At 40.6% G+C, this 23,256-nt stretch overlaps 1 protein-coding gene across 1 annotated transcript in view; it reads left to right on the top strand.

The window, feature by feature from the left end:
* LOC140200711 (microtubule-associated tumor suppressor candidate 2-like) overlaps positions 1–18,866 on the top strand; it is a 268,025-nt gene extending 249,159 nt beyond the window's left edge. The window contains exons 10-14 of the mRNA XM_072264293.1: positions 585–658; positions 2,048–2,146; positions 6,129–6,248; positions 13,858–13,955; positions 18,287–18,866. Coding sequence (XP_072120394.1) covers positions 585–658; positions 2,048–2,146; positions 6,129–6,248; positions 13,858–13,955; positions 18,287–18,497 — 602 coding nt within the window. The 3' untranslated portion in view covers positions 18,498–18,866. The remainder of the gene's footprint in view (positions 1–584; positions 659–2,047; positions 2,147–6,128; positions 6,249–13,857; positions 13,956–18,286) is intronic.
* Positions 18,867–23,256: the final 4,390 nt, after the last annotated feature.

Genomic DNA, 23,256 nt, shown 5'->3' with positions numbered 1-23,256 from the left:
CTGCTGGCTCCTGTCTCACCTCTCTTTATACTGGCTATCTTCCCTCTATACCCAATCCTGATGCATGGCTTCAACCCAATAGTCACAATTTCCTCACCCCCTGCGGCTTCTGATTTCCTTCAGCAGATAATTTGTTGACCTCTCCTACAAACTGCTTCTCACTGGTATTAGTAGGAAATGGCATCAATACCACTTGCAGCATCTGCTCCAGCTGACCGCTGAAATAATTTTAATTGAGCAGCAAATCACACATTTTCAATTGTTCCCAAGTCATAAACAGTAGAGAACTATTTTTGAACCAATGACCTTAATCTGCCAAAATGTACTGACATATTCTGGAAAGAGCAGAAAAAAATTACCCAGAGACTTCAAACAAAATTTATGAAGATTCACCAACTGAGTTTATTATAATTCAAATACAGAAGACCGAAAAAATCCTAGTTTTCAACTGTTGAAATATATGTAAATGTTAATTTTGTCAAGCTAGTTTCCATCTACAATTTGTTTCATATTTCTCCTTCTAGGGTATTTGACTTTCTCAATGGTATTAACAGTAAAATTTCATACAGAATTTTCTTTTTCAGAACTAAAAGCCATCCATGAAGTTGAGAGGATGACTTTAGAAGAAGAATTTGAAAAACTAAGACTTTCCCTTCAGGTTAGTAGCGATTCAGAACATGGAGTTAAGGCAAAGGCTTATTTGGGACCGGTTATCATGAAAATCAATAGTTTTTGTTTTCAAATATGTAATTGCTGATGAATTCCATTTCTTTATTTTGCATGTGATACTGAGACAAATATCATTTTTAGCTTAACTGCACTTTCCCACCAAAAGCATGAGATGCAAAAGACAGATAAAAAGAACGTGTGAAACTAGGAGTGCACCACTGGCCCCTTAAAGCCTTCTGCACTATTCAATGTATTTATGGCCAGGAGTTGACTTCTTCTCAATGCCTGAATCCCAGATGCACCAATTCCCTGAACTTTCAAAAATGTATCTATCTCTTGTATAAATACGACCAGAAGCCTCCAAGATGGAGAATTCCAGGGATTAATCACCCTGTGTTAACACTCCTCTGAAGAAATTTGGAATGTGTCATTATATTAAGTGTACTATATACAGTAACTCAACGCCTTGTCACTATTGGAAGCAGGGGTAAAAATTCTTTAAAATAACAATTAAAAAGCTTAATGTTGAATATGAAGGTTTGGAGTTCAATGTTTTGGTGGATTGGACAATGTACACTAGCCTAAGTGAAAAATTTACAGTACTGTGCAAAGGTCTTAGGCACATATATATAGCCATGGTGCCTAAGGCTTTTACACAGCGCTCTATTTGTCAACATGGAGTGGAGAGTGAGTTTGTTGGGAATGAGCATGCAGCGCTGTGGGAGGGGTGTGGGACAGGTGGCAGAGAAGGAGTGCCAGGGGCAGAAGGAGGTGTGGGTGCAGCCTCACCCAGCCCTGATACACCAGGCAAGGTCATTTGATTCCAAACAATTGGTTTATTGATCATTATGGAATGTCTCTCTGGTGATTTCCACTTCCTCCCTCCCCTCTCCTTTACCCACTTTCAGTCTGCAGTAGAGACCCATAGCAGAATCCAATTTATCATCTCTCACATACTATATGTCATGATTTTTTTCTTTTTGCAGCCGCAATACAATGCAATACATAAACATTGTTACAGTACTGTCCAAAGGCCTTGGGCACCCTTGCGTACTCGCTCTCTGTCTTCCTCTTGAAGCTAGTAAGTCTCTCTCTTTTAGACCCATCCATGTGGCATAAACTACGACAAGAAATGTGTTGATGTAAGGAGGAAGATAATAATAAATTCACTTTTGCAAATGTTCTGTTTTTCCTCAAGATGCAGTTTAGAGAAGGAAAGGAAATATAGGATCTGGATCATCAATAGTTGAACATCCAGATGTTAATGGTCAAAGCCTACAAGACATACTTCAGAATTGGGGATCATTGTTTCCCCCTGATAACAACTTTAAAACAACACCGTTTCCACAATTTATTGTTTTCTGTTTCTGTATTCTAGGATCAAGTTGACACGTTAACATTTCAGAATCGTTCACTGAAGGACAAAGCAAAACGATTTGAAGAGGCCTTAAAAAAAAACATAGATGAGCAAGTTGAGGTAAAGTATTCCTGGAGTTTGTGTGTCATAATTAAGGAATGCTTGAAATGATCAATATTGCTTAATTAAATTTTTCATTTCTCTCTGAAGATCACATACAAGTATTGTAATATTCACAAGAACAGATACGTGATGTACAGAACAGTTTTTCATAATTGGAGTCAATTCATCTCCATGTAATCTATCAGCAAGCCAAAAGCTGGCTCTACAGGTGATAAGTGGTGAGAGTTCAGTACATCATACCTTATGTAGATTATGGAGATAGAAGATGAATGATTATTATAGGTCATTTTGTGAAATTAGATTGCTGTTAGATTGTGAAATTAGACTGTTGAGGCTGTCACTAGCATTTTGTACTTGAACATGGAACTAGGTGTTCTCATCAAAACTGAGAATCACTTTTGATTTCCACTCTTACTTTGCTTTCCCATAACTCATTCAGGCTTTTCCTGTCACACCTTGTCTGGTGAGCCACTTGGGGAAAGTGTGGTTGATGCACTGTCATTTGATAGTAATGTACAATATATAAAAAGACAGTGGGGAAATGCTATATGTAGATTAAAGTTCTGGAAGTTGGATTTCATCACAGAAAACGGAAATAATATTTCCCCAGAGTGCCTGTTTATATGCATTACTGTCAAACCACAATTTGGAAGATACATGATGGTTTGCAGGATATTATATGCGGATTGAAGTTCTGGAATTTGGATTTCATTATAGCAAATGGATCCATTTTCTATGATGCAATCCAATTTCCAGAACTTTCCCCATTGTGTCTTTTGAGGACTCAACAGACACAAGTGGAGTTGTTACTTTTTACTTAGTGACACTGCACGGTACAAATGAATGGTTCCTGATTGGGTAAAGATATACGTAGGTAATGAAAAGCAAAGAAACTGCAGATGCTGGCAGTACTCAGCAGATTAGGTGACATCTGTGGAAAGACAGAGTTAACATCCAGGTGCAAAGTTTTAAAAGTTATCTCCGTTAGATGCAGCCTGTCCTACTGAGTGTTTTCGGGAGTTATTATACATAGGTTAACCATTAGGTATTGATGGACAAGAAATATTCTGCTGCAAAATCATTTTAGTATGAACTGTCACTTTATTTATTCATGATTTCAGAGGCGTAACACTTTGGTTGCACTTTATCTCCTTTTCCCATAGTTTAAGCAACCAGTGTCATTTGATAGTAAAGTGGACATAGAACATTGCATATTTTAATTTTGGTTCATTTAGATGATTTTTTCAGTCCTTCTTGCTGTTTGGAAAAATTGGAAATTTTTTGTTTCTATTAATCACAACCAAATCCAAATCAGTTCAGGTTGAGCACCCCTTATCTGAAATGCTTGGGGCAGGAAGTGATTTGTATTTTGGAACATATGATGAGATGGCTCGGGATCACCATCGTTTCTGACGCTGAATTTATGTGCTACTGGTAAAGTGTCTTTGTGGTACACTTGTTCATCACTGATACGTACTTAACAACAACAGTAAATACATACCATTAATATATTGGAAATAGAATGTGTGCAGGCTAACAAAGGCAGCATCGCAGCATAGGGAGAAAACCTCAATCAGCTGCTGAACAACCAGTTTTCAGACTCCACCTTCAATGGCAAGTTTTAGTTAAAAGGTTACAGTAACCTGTATTTGAATTTTACTTTTATTAGGTTTTATATCAGGTATAAAAACAATCAAAACTGTAGACTTGTTCTGATGTTAGATTTTCATAAGCGACAATCTTGGCAAACTCATTAATGAATTTCCCTATTGCTTCGTGATCAGCAGGCACTTTAAAAATTTAACGCCATGCCTTTTCCTAAATTTCTGCAGCCAGCCTGCTGACTATTCAAAATTACCCTCAATTTTCAGTTTATCATGGTAGATCTTTGCTCGTTTCATGATCAGCATACCATTAATTGGCATATGTTCACACTGACAGTGATGAATCTGCTCTTTCAATACATAATTGATATCTTCATTTTTTGCTCTATGCAGTGTTTTTGTATTTTTCATTAGCTTCTGTTCATTACATATGTGAGGTCACTTCTCAGAAATGTCTATGGTCTCAGAAACCTGCCCATCACCTGGGAACCTTCCCAGTGCTTTGTGAAATTTTTCAATTGTGACGTAGTTTACTGCTCAAAAAACTTTTGGATTTCGGAAGTTTGCAGATTTTGGATAAGGGGTACTCAACCTGTAATAGCAATGGATAATTTGGAATGCTTTGTTGGTTTAGACTGGAAAATTCAGCCTTATTTGCATTGATCAGAATTACACCAGAGGAGGTTCTACCTATACAGGAACATGGGATGAAATGGCATAATTTGAAAAGGGACAAGTAGTTCTCAGTAAGTCTTTCTTTCCTTAAGTAGAGTTGCTAAGAAAAACAATTCCTCAAACACTTTATTTCTCATTGTACATTTTGACCTAATGCAAATGAAAAATTATTTCCTGACTTGCCAGCAATTTACAGAGTCTTAATACGTTGTATGTGAAGTGATGTAGAAATGCCTCTGAGAAACTTTATGTTAATATATTCTCAGACACAAAGTTGTGTTGTGAATAACCTGGAGATTTTCATCTGATTATTATGTAGCTGGACACTATCCCCTACCCAATCAATAATCATAATCCTTTGAATAAAATGTATTTATGTCAATATTACCGGAGTGTAAGGATGGCACTATCAAACTCAAAACTGCCTGCTTGAGAGGTGATGCTGAATACAATATTGCTGGATAGGGATTCATTCTGTATATCCAGTGGAGAGTGGAGTTGCTGATCAAGCAGTTTGAGCAGGGTGCAAGAGCCAGACGGGATGGATTTCGGCTGCCTTCAGATAATAATAAACCAATTTCAATAATAACACACAAAATGCTGAAGAACGCAGCAGATCAGGCAGTATCAATGGAGAAGAATAAACAGTGCTTTGGACTCAGATCTTTCATCAACTCTGCAGCATCTGCAGAATCTCTTGTGTTTACAGTACCAATATTCCTGCATTATGATAAATACAAAGGAAAATATTAGCTTTATTTCTCACAAGGACATTAAAGCATCAGAACACATAGTGAAATGTGTTGTTTGCATCAAAGGCCAACAGTGTCTGAGGAGATGCTTGGACAACCCGCGAGTGTCGCCTCGCTTCTAGTGCCCTCACTCTGTAGCGTGTCTTTATGTCTTTGGAACGTGGAAGGGAATTGGAGCACCCAGAAGAAGCCCATGTGGTCAAGGAGAGAATGTATAAACAGCTCACAGACAGCAGCTGGAAATGAACCCTGATTGTGGGTTCTGAAAAGCGTTACATTAGCCACTACACTAACTTGCCGTGAGGCTCCATACATGTGGCTACTAAGATGGCTGTTGACACTACCTCTGATTTTCAGAACCATAGTGCTGTTTGTTACAGCAAGCCATGGTAACTAACAGTGAATGTTTGTGTGTGGGAGTGAGTGAGTGAGATAGAACCTAACTTTGTAATATATGGCATAGTAGCATAGCAATAAGCATAATACTTTACTGCGGTAACTGTAAGATAGGGGTTCAATTGCTGACGCTGTCTGTTACGAGTTTTTTCATTCTCCCTGTGACTGCATGGGTTTCCTCTAGGTGCTCCAGTTTCCTCCCACATTCCAAAGCCATAGGAGTTGGGGTTGGTAAGTTGTGGGCCACGTTCTGTTGGCAACACTTGCAGGCTGAGCCCTGCACATTGTGGTCAGTTGGTCTTTGATGCAAACAACACATTTCACTATATGTTCTGATGTTTCAATATACATACTTCTTGACAAATAAAGCTCTTCTTTCTTGCTTATATTTATACTTGGGCTCTGTATAGTTGCATTTTACCAGTGATACAGGAAGTCGCTTCAAATAATAACATTTCAAGTACCATAATGTATGGTTTAATGGACGAAAGTCAAAATTGAGCCAATCTTAAATTTAAGTATTTTTACCTTGTTTTTTTATATATTTGACAGATTGCCTTGGCACCTTACCAGCACTTAGAGGAAGATATGAACAGTTTAAAACATGTTCTTGAAATGAAAAATCAACAAATTCACAACCAAGAAAAGAAAATTATGCAACTGGAAAAACTGGTTAGAAAAATGGATAGATTTCTATTCATTAAACTTGCAAGGTTTAGAACCAGATTTATAAATTTGTTATATCCATGTAGTTTTAATGGAAATGCCATTAAGATTGTGCTTTTATATTAGATTGAAAAAGTAGCTCCTTTAATGGAAATTACTCCAATTTCATTTGTCTAGTTCCATTTTTCAGTATTACATGATAAAAACTGATGTTTCTTTAGATTCAGTCTGGAAATCCAACTGAGCGGTTCCAATTGCTAATAACTATGTGCAACCAGCTTTGTTTTGCATGGGGAAAACCACAATTATGTAATTCCCACTGTAACATTTGTTTTAGTGTTATTGAATGAAATTAGACATCCTACTTGTAGTCTAAGTTACAATACAATCTGTTGCTCTCAGTTCTCACTCTGAACTGTTCTTCTTCAGTGTTCCCAATCCTACACTTCCCTCACATTTTCTTAGATCCCTCGCTCTAATATTTACAACCATCCCTCGCTCCTCCAACCTACAGTGGAAGAACTCAACAGAACTCTGTGGAACTCTTTGGAGCCACTGCCTCTCTGCCCTAATGATCTGGGTTCAATCTTAACCTCCAGTGTCATCTATGTGGAGTTTGCATGTTTCCCTTGTGACTGTGTGGGTTTCCCCTGAGTGCTCCAGTTTCCTCCCAAATCCCAAATACATGTAGGTTGGTAGGCTAATTGGCTATAATGGGTAGTAGAAGGATAGAATCTAGGGAGGAAGACGGAATTTGTGTAGGATTAAAGTAAATGGGTGATTGATTGCTATCACCACACATCTAATCCAGTAGACAATTAGGAAGCACTATTAAACACCAAAACATAGTTTTGCTATCATCTCATACAATCTTTGATGCCATCAAATGGGAGAAATTGCAGAGAAATTGTTGTAAATCTAGTCAAGAAAAAAAGAAGAGCTTACGAAAGGTTCAAAAAGCTAGGTAATGATAGAGATCTAGAAGATTATAAGGCTAGCAGGAAGGAGCTTAAGAGAGAAATTAGGAGAGCCAGAAGGGGCCATGAGAAGGCCTTGGCGGACAGGATTAAGGGAAACCCCAAGACATTCTACAAGTATGTGAAGAGCAAGAGGATAAGACGTGAGAGGATAGGACCAATCAAGTGTGACAGTGGAAAACTGTGTATGGAACCAGAACAGATAGCAAAGGTACTTAATGAGTACTTTGCTTCAGTATTCACTACAGAGAAGGATCTTGGCGATTGTAAGGATGACTTACAGCAGACTGAAAAGCTTGAGCATGTGGGTATTAAGAAAGAGGATGTGCTGGAGTTTTTGGAAAGCATCAAGTTGGATAAGACACCAGAACCGGACGAGATGTACCCCAGGCCTCTGTGGGAGGTGAGGGAGGAGATTGCTGACCCTCTGGTGATGATCTTTGCATCATCAATGGAGATGGGAGAGGTTCTGGAGGATCGGAGGGTTGCGGATGTTGTTCCATTATTCAAGAAAGGGAGTAGAGATAGCCCAGGAAATTATAGACCAGTGAGTCTTACTTCAGTGGTTGGTAAGTTGATGGAGAAGATCCTGAGAGGCAGGATTTATGAACATTTGGAGAGGCATAATATGATTAGGAATAATCAGCATGGCTTTGTCAAAGGCAGGTCATGCCTTACGAGCCTGATTGATTTTTTTTTTGAGGATGTGACTAAACACATTGATGAAGGTAGAGCAGTAGATGTAGTGTACTTGGATTTTAGCAAGGCATTTGATAAGGTACCCTATGCAAGGCTTATTGAGAAAGTAAGGAGGCATGGGATCCAAGGGGACTGTGCTTTGTGGATCCAGAATTGGTTTGCCCACAGAAGGCAAGGAGTGGTTGTAGACGAGTCATATTCTTCATGGAGGTAAGTGACCAGTGGTGTGCCTCAGGGATTTGTTGTGGGACCCCTTCTCTTTGTGATTTTTATAAATGACCTAGATGAGGAAGTGGAGGGATGGGTTAGTAAATTTGCTGATGATACAAAGGTTGGGGGTTTTGTGGATAGTGTGGAGGGCTGTCAGAGGTTATTGTGAGAAATTGATAGGATGCAAAACTAGGCTGAGAAGTGGCAGATGGATTTCAACCCAGATAAGTGTGAGGTGGTTCATTTTGGTAGGTCAAATATGATGACAGAATATAGTAGAGACGTTTGTATTAATGGTAAGACTCTTGGTAGTGTAGATCTTGGGGTCTGAGTCCATAGGACACTCAAAGCTGCTGCGCAGGTTGACTCTGTGGTTGAGAAAGCATACGGTGCATTGGCCTTCAATCGTGGGATTGAGTTTAGGAATTGAGAGGTAATGTTGCAGCTATATAAGACCCTGGTCTGACCCCACTTGTCTCACTGTGCTCATTTCTGGTCGCCTCACTGTAGGAAGGATGTGGAAACCATAGAAAGGGTGCAGAGGAAATTCACCATAGGAAGGATGTTGCCGGAATGAGGGTGGGGGAATGCCTTATGAGAATAGGTTAAGTGAACTTGGCCTTTTTTCCTTGGAGTGATGGAGGATGAGTGGTGACCTGATAGAGGTGTATAAGATGATGAGAGGCATTGATCATGCGGATAGTCAGAGGCTTTTCCCCAGGGCTTTAATGGCTAGCATGAGGGGGCACAGTTTTAAGGTGCTTGGAAGTAGATATAGAGGAGTTGTCAGGGTTAAGTTTTTTTTTACGCAGAGAGTGGTGAGTGCATGGAATGGGCTGCCAGTGACAGTGGTGGAAACTCCTGGACAGGTATATGGAGCTCAGAAAAATAGAGGGCTATAGGTAACCCTAGGTAATTTCTAAGGTAAGGACATGTTCGGCATAGCTTTGTGGGCCTAAGGGCCTGTATTGTGCTGTAGGTTTTCTATGTTTCTATCCTTCTCGCGTTTGACTAACTTCAGAAATGCATCTCCAGTTTGTCTCTATCATGATGACACGCATGCCATGATTATAACTAACAGGTCCACAACCATCTTAATGCAGAGGCATCATCTCCCCAATACTTTCTCACCTAAGTGGCACGCCTCTTCAACAAGCTTTCTGCAGGATTGGAGCTGATCTATAGAACAAATAGGAAACTGTTCAACCTATATCGCCTGCACTTCAGAACCAAGGGCACCCCACCTTCAGCCACTGAAATGCAACAGAGACATGTCCACGTTTGGAGGTATTGTTGATTCAGTCATACGAAAAAAGTGCTCTTTTACTTATTATCCACAAGATAAAGATCCAATGTCAACCACTCCTCACTCTCCAACACAAGGTCTAAAATAAGTCCCTAGAAAATTTGGACTACTTTCAATAGCTAAGGAGCTGTCTTCTTGAAATCAAGACGGACAGATAATGAAATTTGCTGTCATTTTTGGTGTGCCTTCACAGCCTTTGGCCATCTGAGGAAGAGAGTGTTTGAAAGTGAAGACCTCAAACCCAACACAAAGCACAGAGTCTAATGGCAAGCAGCGACCCTTGTCTTCATGTACACTTCTGAGACTCAGAGAATTAGAGAGGCGCCACTAATGTTGCCTCTGCAATGTTCACTAGCAAGGTAGACACCAATATCCATATCCTTTTCCTGCCAGTGTGCATAATGTTGAGGCCCCAATTACAGGCAGTCACCTTCAATGGGCAAGCCATTTTCACCGCATGCCCAGCGCTGAACTCTCAAAATAGACCCTCTGTTCTATGCTCTTATACAGGAAGAGATCATTAACTGGATTAAGGAAGATAATCAGAAATATTCTCAGAGCCCCTGAGAAAGTGTGGTGACCCCACCGAATCATGGGAATTCGCAACCCGTGATCTTTGAAAATGGAGACAGAGCATCATAATCAAGTCTACTATTGGCAGCACACAGAAGCCCAGTGTAAATGTACAAGTAGTGTACTACTTCCCCAGTTGTCCAGTTACCAAGCTTGGCCTGCATGTGGCAAAGTGTGCAAATCCCAAATTGGCCTAATCAGCCATCTTCAGACTCTGACAACAAGAGTGGAAGACATCCTTGATCCAGAGAGAGGGACTAAAAGGAAGTAAAGGATATTTCAGCATATGAACACCAATAATCTGTCAGCCAGGGTTCACATTCAAATCTTCCATTGTATTTCCATGTTGTTGCAAGCCTCAAACCCCCATGTTCACAGCTGTGCATTTTAAGCCCAAGGGTGCCAGTGGTTTAGTTCACAGACTACTGGCTATCTCCTCGTGCCAGTGAATAGCCTCCCACCAGATTTGCTGTAGGCACTGTATAGGAGCAATCAGGCAGCAAGGACACAATGAAGATGGGCACTGAGAAGATTACAAACAAGAGATTCAACAGATGCTGTAAACCTTGAGCAACACACAAAATGCCGGAGGAACTCAGTAGGTCAGGCAGCACCTATGGAGGGGAAACAGTCAACATTTTGGGCTGAGATCTGCTTAAGGAGAGGGTGCTGAAGAGAATTAGCAACAGGATAGAGGCATACAAGATGATAAGAGGCATAGTTAGAGACTTCCAGGGAGGAAATGGCTAATGCAAGGGGTTTGGAGGACAGTAAACAGAAGGTGTCAGAGGTAGGTTTGTACATAGAGAGTAGTGGATGCATGGGACACGCTGCAGGGGTGGTGGTAGAGACAGATACATTAGGGGCTTACACAGTTACATGGATGGAAGAAGAATGGAGGCGTATGTGGGAGGGAAGGGTTAGATTAATCTTGGAGTGGGTGAAAGGGTTGGTACAACATCGTGTGTCGAAGTGCCTTTACTGTGCTCTACTGTTCTATGATCCACTAGCTCTGCTTCTCTCTCTCCTCTTATTCTTTTGTTTTCTCTGAAGGAGTGATCCTTTTAATTCCAGCATGTAACAAAGTTGATTATACCTAAAGTGATGGAGTTATTGCCCCTGGAATCACAGCAAATAAACATACATAGAACATAGAATAGTACAGCACAGTACAGGCCCTTCGGCACACAATGTTGTGCCGACCCTCAAACCTTGCCTCCCATATAAGCCCCACCTTAAATTCCTCCATATACCTGTCTAGTAGTCTCTTAAACTTCACTAGTGTATCTGCCTCCACCACTGACTCAGGCAGTACATTCCATGCACCAACCACTCTCTGAGTAAAAAACCTTCCTCTAATATCCCCCTTGAACTTCCCACCCCTTACCTTAAAGCCATGTCCTCTTGTATTGAGCAGTGGTGCCCTGGGGAAGAGGTGCTGGCTATCCACTCTATCTATTCCTCTTATTATCTTGTACACCTCTATCATGTCTCCTCTCATCCTCCTTCTCTCCGAAGAATAAAGCCCTAGCTCCCTTAATCTATGATCATAATGCATACTCTCTAAACCAGGCAGCATTCTGGTAAATCTCCTCTGTACCCTTTCCAATGCTTCCACATCCTTCCTATAGTGAGGTGACCAGAACTGGACACAGTTTTCCAAGTGTGGCCTAACCAGAGTTTTATGGAGCTGCATCACTACATCGCGACTCTTAAACTCTATCCCTCGACTTATGAAAGCTAACACCCCATAAGCTTTCTTAACTACCCTATCTACCTGTGAGGCAACTTTCAAGGATTTGTGGACATGTACCCTCAGATCCCTCTGCTCTTCCACACTACCAAGTATCCTGCCATTTACTTTGTACTCTGCCTTGGAGTTTGTCCTTCCAAAGTGTACCACCTCACACTTCTCCGGGTTGAACTCCATCTGCCACTTCTCAGCCCACTTCTGCATCCTATCAATGTCTCTCTGCAATCTTTGACAATCCTCTACACTATCTACAACACCACCAACCTTAGTGTTGTCTGCAAACTTGCCAACCCACCCTTCTACCCCCACATCCAGGTCATTAATAAAAATCATGAAAAGTAGAGGTCCCAGAACAGATCCTTGTGGGACACCACTAGTTACAATCCTCCAATCTGAATGTACTCCCTCCACCACCACCCTCTGCCTTCTGCAGGCAAGCCAATTCTGAATCCACCTGGCCAAACTTCCCTGGATTCCATGCCTTCTGACTTTCTGAATAAGCCTACCATATGGAACCTTGTCAAATGCCTTACTAAAATCCATATAGATCACATCCACTGCACTACCCTCATCTATATGCCTGGTCACCTCCTCAAAGAACTCTATCAGGCTTGTTAGACACGATCTGCCCTTCACAAAGCCATGCTGACTGTCCCTGATCTGACCATGATTCTCTAAATGCCCAGAGATACTATCTCTAAGAATCTTTTCCAACAGCTTTCCCACCACAGACGTAAGGCTCACTGGTCTATAATTACCCGGACTATCCCTGCTACCTTTTTTGAACAAGGGGACAAATTCGCCTCCCTTCAATCCTCCGGTACCATTCCTGTGGACAACAAGGACATAAAGATCCTAGCCAGAGGCTCAGCAATCTCTTCCCTCGCCTTGTGGAGCAGCCTGGGAAATATTCCGTCAGGCCCCGAGGACTTATCCGTCCTAATCTATTTTAACAACTCCAACACCTCCTCTCCCTTAATATCAACATGCTCCAGAACATCAACCTCACTCATATTGTCCTCACCATCATCAAGTTCCCTCTCATTGGTGAATACCGAAGAGAAGTATTCATTGAGGACATCGCTCACTTCCACAGCCTCCAGGCACATCTTCCCACCTTTATCTTTAATCGCTCCTACCTTCACTCCTGTCATCCTTTTGTTCACATAATTGAAGAATGCCTTGGGGTTTTTCTTTACCCTAGTCGCCAAGGCCTTCTCATGCCCCCTTCTTGCTCTTCTCAGCCCCTTATTAAGCTCAACAAAAACAGTGTTGTGCGACGAAGCCAATAGTTATATTACTTTCAACACAGAGCACTCAGAGCTAATTAAGCAGAAATTACATCTTTTACAGGAGTTTACTTATTGGAATAAAACTGGAACATGCAATGGCAGCATGGATTTTTCTCACACTGTTAATTTCTAAGTTTGACCTCCCAGTGCAGTGGACCAATATTGGAAATTTGTTGGCAGTTTCCATTATTTACCAACATAATGGATAGAAAACCATACCACACACAAATTCCCATGATGAGGTACCAGTCTGTGACAGTTTCAAAAGTTAATACTCAACACAAAATGCTGGAGGAACTCAGCAGATCAGGCAGCATCTATGGAAAAAGAGTACAGTCGATATTTCAGGCCAAAACCTTTCAGCAGAACTAATCTACTGTTGTGTATTTAGTATTTCAGTAATATTTGCATAATATTGTAAATATATTGTTTAAGCATTTTTGTTGTTTACATAATTCATTACAGGTTATATGTAAAAGCACACTAAAGTCATACGTCATTATGCTACTACGTCATTTGTGCAAGCCTCATTAACAGTAAAACTAAATGTACACAAGTTATTCCCAGATCCCGTGTTTTCCTTTCAATTAGTTTTATGTTTTGGAGCAACAAAACATAACATCCACATCCTCAGTATTGTTACTAAGGCAGTTCCTGCACACTTCCAGTGCATATTAAGAGTTAGAACATGTTTCCTTGTAATACTGTTTAACTGCAGGACTTTCGTAGCCATTGCATCTAAGAAATATTCACAATGGCACATTAATTTTCTTGAAGCAAAGTCATTTTTATGTCATCTCTGCAGGCTGACAAGAATGTGGTATTGGAAGAAAAAGTTCAAGTACTTCAACAGCAGAATGAAGATCTGAAAGTCAGGATTGATAACAATGCTGCCTTAACAAGGTTAGTGGTCAAATGCAACACACTTGCATAAAAAGCAGTTATACAAACCCTAAATTGAACCAGCAGAACATTCACTTAATGTTAGCTTGAAGTTCCAAATGCTTTCATGAGAGAATTTGGGTATGTAAGCTTTCCAATATCTCAAGGAAAAGAAAACCATAGGCCCTGTAATTTACCTGGATGGGTCATTCAAGAGAATTACTTTCCATTACGAGTGTGTGGAATCTAGACAATAGCTAATTTTGAAAATCCTATTATTTTTTGCACCTATTGTTTTCTACAGGATGTGGTCTTTCGTGTAGTTTTACTGGTTCAGGAGTCTGGGCTGACACTAAGCCAAGCCTGAAAGGAAAGACGACCATAAGCCAGCAGCAGAATTAAGCCATTTAGCCCACTGAGTCTGCTCACCTGTGGCCTCATCCCTGTCAGCCCCATTCTCCTGCTTTCTCCCTGTCACCTTTGGTGCCCTGACTCTCTGGCTATCCAACCCATAGGATGATGGTGGTTCCTTTCAGTCAGTTAGTGGGGTTTGTTATGATACCCCACTCCTCAGAAAGAAACAGCGTGTGTGTGAGTGGATTTTAGGTGAGTAGGGGGTTGCACAGGTCTGGACCCACCCTCTCGACATCCCCTCCCGGATCCAGCGGCATGGTGGGGTCCAAGACGGCTGGGAGAAGTTCTGTTGCAGTGAATGGCCAGACCGAGCTTCGATGCAAGGGATGCCCTTTCCGCACTTCACGGCACGTGTTTGCTAGATGGCCGTTGACCCTACGAGAGGGTTCATCCGCCCTTTGACAGGTCTCATTTTTGTCCTGCAGGGAGTCTAGCCACCCTCCTCACCAGGGAAGCCTGGTGGGGGAGCTGGTTTAGTTGCCGACCACCCGACCATGCGACAGGTAGTACTGGGCTACATGGTACCAGTAGCACTCAGACGAGTGACCTGACTAATCAAGAACCTATCAAACTATACTCAGTGGCTTGGCCTCCACAGCCGTTTGTAGCAATGAATTCCATAGATTCACTACCCTCTGGCTAGAGAAATTCTCCGGCTGTTCTGAATGAACATCCCTCTAGTCTGAAACTTTCCTCGTACATTAACTCTTTCATTCTGCGAGTCATTCTCATGAACCTCCTCAGGACCCTCTCCAATGCAAGCACATCTTTTTTTAGATAAGGGGCCCAAAAGTGCTCACAGTACTCCCAAATGCAGTCTGACTAATTCCTTATAAAGCTTCAGTGTTATATCCTTGCTTTTGTATTCTAGTCCTCTCGAAATGAATGCTAACATTGGACTCTTTACCGCCAACTCAACCTACAAATTAACCTTTAGGGAATCCCACCCCAAGGACTCCCAAGTCCTTTTGCACCCACGATTTTTGAATTTTCTCCCCATTTAGAAAAGTTTTTTTTTGTTTCTTCTCCCAAAGTGCATGACCACACATTTCCTGACACTATATTCCATCTGCCACTTCTTTGCCCATTTTCCCAATCTAAGTCCTTCTGCAGACTCCCTGCTTGCTCAACACTACTTGCCCCTCCACCTATCTTCATATCGTCCATAAACATGGCCACAAACCCATCAATTCCATCATCTAAATCATTCACATATAATGTAAAAAGAAGCAATCCTGACATCAACTCCTGAGGAACACCAGTAATCACCAGCAGCCAACCAGAAAAGGCCCCTTTATTCCCACTCTTTGCCTCCTGCCAGCCAGCCAATCTTCTATCTATGCTAATATCTTTCCTGTAATACCATGGGCTCTTGTCTTGTTCAGCAGCTTCATGTGCAACACTTTGTCAAAGGCCTAATGAAAATCCAAGTAAACAACATTCACCGACTCTCCTTTGTCTATCTTGCCTGTTATTTCCTCAAAGAATCCCGTCAGATTTATCAGGCAAGATTTTCCCTTAAGGTAACCATGCTGACTTTGGCCTACTTTATCATGTGCCTCCAAGTACCTTAAAACCTCATCCTTATAATAGACTCCAAAATCTTCCCAACCACTGACATCAGGCTAACTGGCCAATAATTTCCTCTCTTTTGCCTCCCTCCCTTTTTAAAAGAGTGGAATGACATTTGCAGTTTTCCGGTTCTCCAGAGCCATTCTAGAATCTATGCCTTCACAATCTCTTCAGCAACATCCTTCAGAACCTTCAGGTGTAGTCCATCCAGTCCAGGTGACTTACCTACCTTCAGAACTTTCATCCTCCCATGCATCTTCTCCTTAGTAATAGTAATAACATTCACTTCTGCCTCTGACACTCTTAAATTTCCGGCATAATGCTTTTGCTTTCCAAAGTCACTCTGCCACTCTTTGTGCCCCATTACCACCTCTCCAGTGGTCTGATATTCACTCTCACCTCTCTTTTACTCTTTACATATTTGAAAACACTTTCGGTATCCTCTTTTATATTATTGACTAGCTTTTCTTCATATTTTATCTTTTCTCTCCTTTTGGCCTTTATAGGTGTCTTCTGTTGTTAAGATCTTCTCTGTCTTCTAACTTCCCACTAACTTTTGTTATATGCCCTCTCCTTTATTTTCTGCTGTCTTTGACTTCCTTTGTCAGCCATGGTTGCCTCATCCTCCCTTTAGAATACTTCTTCATCTTTGGGGTGTATCAATCCTGTGCCTTCTGAATTGTCCTCAGGAACTCCGCGATTGCTGTTCTGCTGTCATTCCTGCTAATGTCACTTCCAATCAACTTTGGTCAGCTCCTCTCTCCATATAACCATATAACAATTACAGCACAGAAACAGGCCATCTTGGTCCTTCTAGTCCATGCTGAATTCTTACTCTCACCTAGTCCCACCGACCTGCACTCGGTCCATAACCCTCCATTCCTTTCCTGTCCATATATCTATCCAATTTAACTTTAAACGACAACATCGAACCTGCCTCAACCACTTCTGCTGGAAGCTCGTTCCACACAGCTACCAGTCTCTGAGTAAAGAAGTTCCCCCTCATGTTACCCCTAAACTTTTGCCCTTTAACTCTCAACTCATGTCCTCTTGTTTGAATCTCCCCTACTCTCAATGGAAAAAGCCTATCCACATCAACTCTATCAATCCCCCGCATAATTTTAAATACCTCTATCAAATCCCCCCTCAACCTTCTACGCTCCAAAGAATAAAGACCCAGCTTGTTCAACCTTTCTCTGTAACTTGATGAAACCCAGGTAACATTTTAGTAAATCTCCTCTGTACTCTCTCAATTTTATTGACATCTTTCCTACAATAATATCTCGTGCCTCGATAATTCCCTTTACTCCACTGTAATACTAATGCATCTTATCTTTTCTCTCTCAAGCTGCAGGGTGAATTCAATCATATTATGATCACTGCCTCCTAAGAGTTACTTTATCTTAAACTCCCTAATCAAATTTGATTCATTACACAACACTCAATCCAGAATTGTCTTTCCTCTAATGGACTCAATCACAAACTGCTCTAAAAAACTATCTTGTAGGCATTCTACAGATCCAGAACCATCTAATTTTCCCCATCTACCTGCATATTGACATCCCCCATGACTATCGTAACATTGCCCTTTCACATGCCTATTCTATCTCCCATTGTAATTTGTATCCCACCTGGCTACAAATTTGGAGGTTTTCATATAACACCCATCAGCTTTTTTTACCCTTGCAGTTCCTTAACTCTACTCACAAGGATTCTACATCTTCCAAACCTATGTCACCTCCAAGAATTTGATTTCATTTTTTAACCAGCAGAGCCCCCCCCACCCCCACGGCCTATTTGCCTGTCCTTTCGATACAATGTGTACCCTTGGGTGTTAAGCTCCCAACTATGATTTTCTTTCAGCCTCAACTCAGTGATGCCCACAATATCGTACTTGCCAATCTCTAATTACGCTACAAGATCATCTACCTTATTCTGTATACTGTGTGCACTCAAACTTAACACTTCCTGCCCTGCATTCATCACCCTTTTCGATTCTGCCCCCATGTTACACTTCCACTCATCCCAATGACTGTAATTTTTCCCTATCATCAGCCTGTCCTTCCTCACATCTCACTACACACTGCATCTACTTATATACCAACTACCCCATCCTCAGCCTTATCACTTCAGTTCCCAACCTTACCAAATTAGCTCAAACCCTCCTCAACAGCTCTCTAATTTCTGAAGTACCCTTTCATTTCTAATGAAACTATTTTCAAATTTAGTTTAACAGAGAAAGAAGAGCTAAAAGCACTTTGGCAGTAAAAATGTTTGTAGTCAATTACCTAATTCGTGGCCTTTGAACTAATTTGCACAATTTTCTGAGAATTTAGAAGGAAAATACTTTTTGCTTGTTTTTGCAGACAACTCTCAGAGGAAAATGCAACACTTCATGAATACGTTGAGAAGGAAAGCAAGGAAAAGAAAAGGCTCAGTAGAACCAATGAGGAGCTAGTCTGGAGGCTCCAAACGGGTGAACCTGTTAGTCCAATCAAAATATCCTCCTCATCTTCAAACTTCCAGTGCCCTCAGGGCACACTCCCACCTCCAGCAGTCAGCACTAACCCGAGATGATGAAAAGGTATCAGAATGAAAATACATGGGCTACCTTGATGTTATTCATGTTATCTCTGGTGCTCAGCTGTAACTGCTGAATATCATGCTTGGTTTTGCTCAAAGTAAAAGTCACCATTCGTGCTTTGAGCACACTTATTAGCATATAACAATAAGCAAACGAAGTTGCTTTTCAGTCTCCAGTAGGTCTTGCTGTCGAAGTCACTGTCAGTAATGCACTTTTGAGTGCATTGTTTCCAAATAAAGTTGTATGCTATGAAGTTTGATGTGGGGAAGCTCTTCCAAAACTCTTCCAGGTCTACTGTTTATGCCTCTTATTGAACAGGTATGCAAAAGTCAGATTTTTTTCTGATCAAATGGGCTTTTAAAATATTTGTACCTACGTCCAAATTTATCTTGTAGTGTTCCCTTGAGTAACATTTTTAAAAGTTCAGGATTTTTGCTTTTTGCTTTTAGTATTGGACGAATGTGCAAAATTATATATTTTTTACACAATTGTCAAAGTATTTTGGCTTGTTGCCTCTTTTAAAATATGTCCCAAACAGACTGGTTATCTGAGTAAATCATCCACCATAAAATCACTGAATGGAGGAGGAAAAGAAAGACGTCATGCAGTCTACTCTCACTAAATGATGCTGCTATCATTGGGGTTGATACCAGCAGCTTGAGGTGGAACGCTCTGATCTTCAATACTGTGGCAGCTTTTAAAGTACACTTCAAAGCTGCTGATTTATTTTGCAATGTGTGCAAGAATTCAGAGAATCCATTGCTGTACAGAAAAATGTTTGTATGTAGTAACCGAAGACCTGCTTCTGCTGTTGATGTTTTCCTCCTCTCCAGGAACTTTGGTCAAGGAAGTGCATGCGCGGCGAGTTGCAAGTTGCGATTATGTAATTCAATGAAAACTCTGAGGATACTGAAGAGAAAGCTGAGTAATTTCTAATTAATTAACACCTCAAATATTCATCTAATGATCCTAACATTCATAAACACATTAATAAACAGATTGCTAAGAGACAATTCTCCCTCAAAGATTACCCAAGGATCACCAAAGCAAAACCAGCGAACCAGTCTGAAAATTACTTCATCTTGCGTATCCAGCTTGCATTACAGACCCAGTTCTAGGTCACCCTTCTGTGTGAGCTGATGTCCTGAAAGTGCCATAATGTACCAAATAAGTCATAAAGTACTACAGCACAGTAACAGGCCCTTCAGCCCATCTAGTCCATGCCAATCAGACATTCTGCCTATCCCCATTTACTTGTGCCAGGACCACGTCCTCCCAAACCTCTCTTAAATGTTAGAATTGAACTTACATCTACCATTTCCACTGGCAGTTTGTTCCACACTAGCAACAGGCTCTGAGTGAAGAAGTTTCCCTCCAGATCCCCCTTAAGTATTTCACTTGAACCAATGACCTCTGGTTCTAATCTCACCCAACCTGAAGTGAAAAAGCCTGCATGCATTCACCCTATTAATACCCCTCTATCAAATCTCCACTACATTCTAGGGAATAAAATCCTAACCTATTCATTTAACTCAAGTCCCAGCAACAGGCTTGTAAGTTTTCTGTGCACTTTTTCAAGTTTATTGGTGACTTTTCTGGTAGGTGACCAGAACTGCACACAATAATCCAAATTTAGTCTCCCCAATGCTTTGGATAACCTTAACATAACAACTTCTGCACTCCCTGCCATAATTTACAAAGACCAATGTGCTAAAAGCTCTCTTTACTACCTATCTATCTGTTTGCTATTTTTAAGGAATTATCGATCAGTATTCTCGGCTAAAAAGAAAATGACAATACTTTAACAAAATGGTAGCATGTTTTTAAAAAGGTCAAGAACGAAATCAGTAACATTCAACACAGCAGCTGGGGCTCAATTAAAGTGAATCGGATATCGATATGGATGAGAGAGAAATGCTGAAAAAGAGCCTCAGATAGAAAAAATAGCAGCATGCACTCTTTTTTTTATCAATCCAATGCATTAAAATCCTAAAAGTCAGAATTTAGTCACATTACACATTTGGGAAACAGCAACAGATAAAAATAAAAATAAATACATTTGAAATACAAATGAAACAGAAAATAAAAAGAACGCTTAATTAAAATTGAAACTAGTTTAGATGATTGCTGTCCAGTCCTTGCAAATTGGGAAATAGTACCAAAATATATTAAGAAACATACATTTACATCAAGTCCCATTTTGTGAAGTATTTCACAGAATTATTATTGATACAAGTTTCAGTCAAATGGATAGCTTGATCATTATACTAGAATACTGCACTGTTCTGCAAATTCAAAACTGAACTTGGGCTGTGTAAGGACACAGAGACAGCAGTGCTTGAGGTGAAAACTGCAATTCAAATGTTGTATTTGTCAAATATGAATGCTTAATGAAAAGTTTAAAATGGAGCCACTGCAATTCAGTTGCAGTCAGTTATGTATTCATTTCCACTTTCCTCATTAATTGAATCCATAGAACAAATGACCATTAGCTGTTCTTAAATCCAGAATAAGCCTCAATGAGACTGTAGCATTCTATTAATGCTTTTGGTGTATTCCACCATTTTCACCCTTACCTGAACTGACATTGGTGATCTTCACCAGTGCAGTTACATAGTCACAGTGCTAAGTAGATCCTTTCAATGGCATGCTGACATACTGTGTAGTTGTGGGGGATTATACATAGAGACTGTGTGACATGAGGATGTATAATACAGGTAATTCAGTTCCTGAAGCACCACCACAAACTTGCATTCAGTGCACCCCATTTATGTGATTCATTTTGCACCTTTACTGAGACTTTGTCCCAATCACAATTATCATTAACCCTTCAATTCTTATGAACCCACTTCAAAGGGGGGAAAGGGGTTACATAGACAATTTGAGTTTAGGAGTTTAGGATATTGATTCATTATTGGTGAACACTGCAGCCAAAAGTACATAGATGCTCATTTGACGTTGGTAAAAACAAATGTCTTGGGTATAATGATATGGAAGAATTATTTTGTATGTAAGCATACTATACTTGACCGAGGTGTGTGCAGTCTATTCAGTAAATCATTATGAAAAACCAGTTTATTACAACCATCTGCAAATTTCCATCTACCCAAGTCTTTTTAATTATAAAACAAAATAAATACATCTTAGAAACCCAATGCTGTTTTTTTTCCTCCGGAAAGAAGCAAATGTGCACTACTGCTCTCCATTTTATCCTCTAACATGTTTTACACATGCTGTCACGTCCTTTTGGAAAGCCCATGAACATTATCTATAATGCTTCATTAAAATTCTGCTATTTCTTTGAAGAGGTCATTCAGTATTTTTAACAGTGCTTTGTTAACCCATAGTTTTCCAAATAACAGTTAGGTTTATTATAGACTGTACTATCCACAACCATTGTTAAGACTCTCGGTTCCCTGCCTTACTTGAAGAAATGTGTTATAACTACAGCTTTGCGTCTATTTGCTATAGCCACGTTGATTTAGCTTGATGTTAATATATTTTATTATTCAGCTATCCAAGTGTTATTACTTTGCTGAAATGAATTACAAACCTTTAAAACGTTTGTGTCCCAGAGCCAAAAATGGATATTTCTTTTCATCTTAAAATGGAAAGATTTTAACCTAAAGAACTTTTCTTTCCATTCAGAAATGTAGTCGAAGCAAACGGCAGCATTAGAGGCATTTACATTTAAGTTTAAAATTCTTATTGGCTTACCTTCTGAGAAAAGAGAAACCTCCTTAAAATACAACATTCTTTGAAACCCTTTCACTCTGGCTGCCAGTCATCCTGTACCTCACCAGAAACGAGTATCTCACGAATCCTATTGAAGCTGTTCATCACAACTGAGGCGTAATCTTTTCACTTGATAGCAGTGCCCTCACTGAGTGAAGTGCTTGAGGGAAGTCCTCTCAGTGTAGCAGGAGTTCCGAACCCGTGGTCCACAGGCTTCTTGCTTAATGGCATTGCTCCATGACATTCAAAAAGGTTGAGAACCCTACAGGTCGATTGACAGTTTCAAAACAGTAATTGCTTATTTAAAAACTCAGGTTTACTAAAGTTTACTGATGAAGGTGGCAGTAATAGCAAATCTACTGTACACCTCACACTTGAACTACATAATGCCGTCTCTGGCTCCTCGATCGTCCCACATCATGGAGACTCAATGAGGGTCAACTATCGAATGGATGTTGCCAAGTAAACAGGTATCACCGTTGTTCTCCCCCACCACCAGTGCACTACTTCCACGCACCCCTGTCTAGCCCTCGTTACTGGCAGCTTTTTATGTGTTTGATCTGTAGCTTCCATGAGGTAGAGTTCCTTCAAGGTCACGGTCTCCCGTAATCAGCACAGTCATGACACAGCAGCTGTGAGCACACAGGTCTGACTTTAATATGTCATTCTATGTGCAGACTGATGAACCTCTTGCTTTAAACACATTTTTGCTAAGCTGTACAAATATCTGTGGAGGATCCAGTTGGATGTTAGCACTAGGTCTGATAGGAGTACAGTGTCTTTAAAGCAGATGAAATCTGGGCATTTCTTCCTTTAATTCATCACTTCCAGTTTTGTACAAAACATCCACAAAAACTAAAAAACGTCACCGTTTTCCTGAACCAATGGGCTTCTGCAGTGCGGAAGGCAGATGGTCAAGATGTTCAATTTCTTTGGTGAAGTGAGGGACCCATCATAGATTACTCCAGCGTCACGTGCAGAGGCCAGCTCAGCTGTAGGGTTACAAGTCAGCATGTG

This window comes from Mobula birostris, chromosome 7 (assembly GCF_030028105.1).
Source record: "Mobula birostris isolate sMobBir1 chromosome 7, sMobBir1.hap1, whole genome shotgun sequence".
Classification (NCBI taxonomy): Eukaryota; Metazoa; Chordata; class Chondrichthyes; order Myliobatiformes; family Myliobatidae; genus Mobula; species Mobula birostris.
The sequence above is the reverse complement of the archived record's forward strand: the minus strand, read 5'-3'. Positions and strand labels throughout refer to the sequence as shown.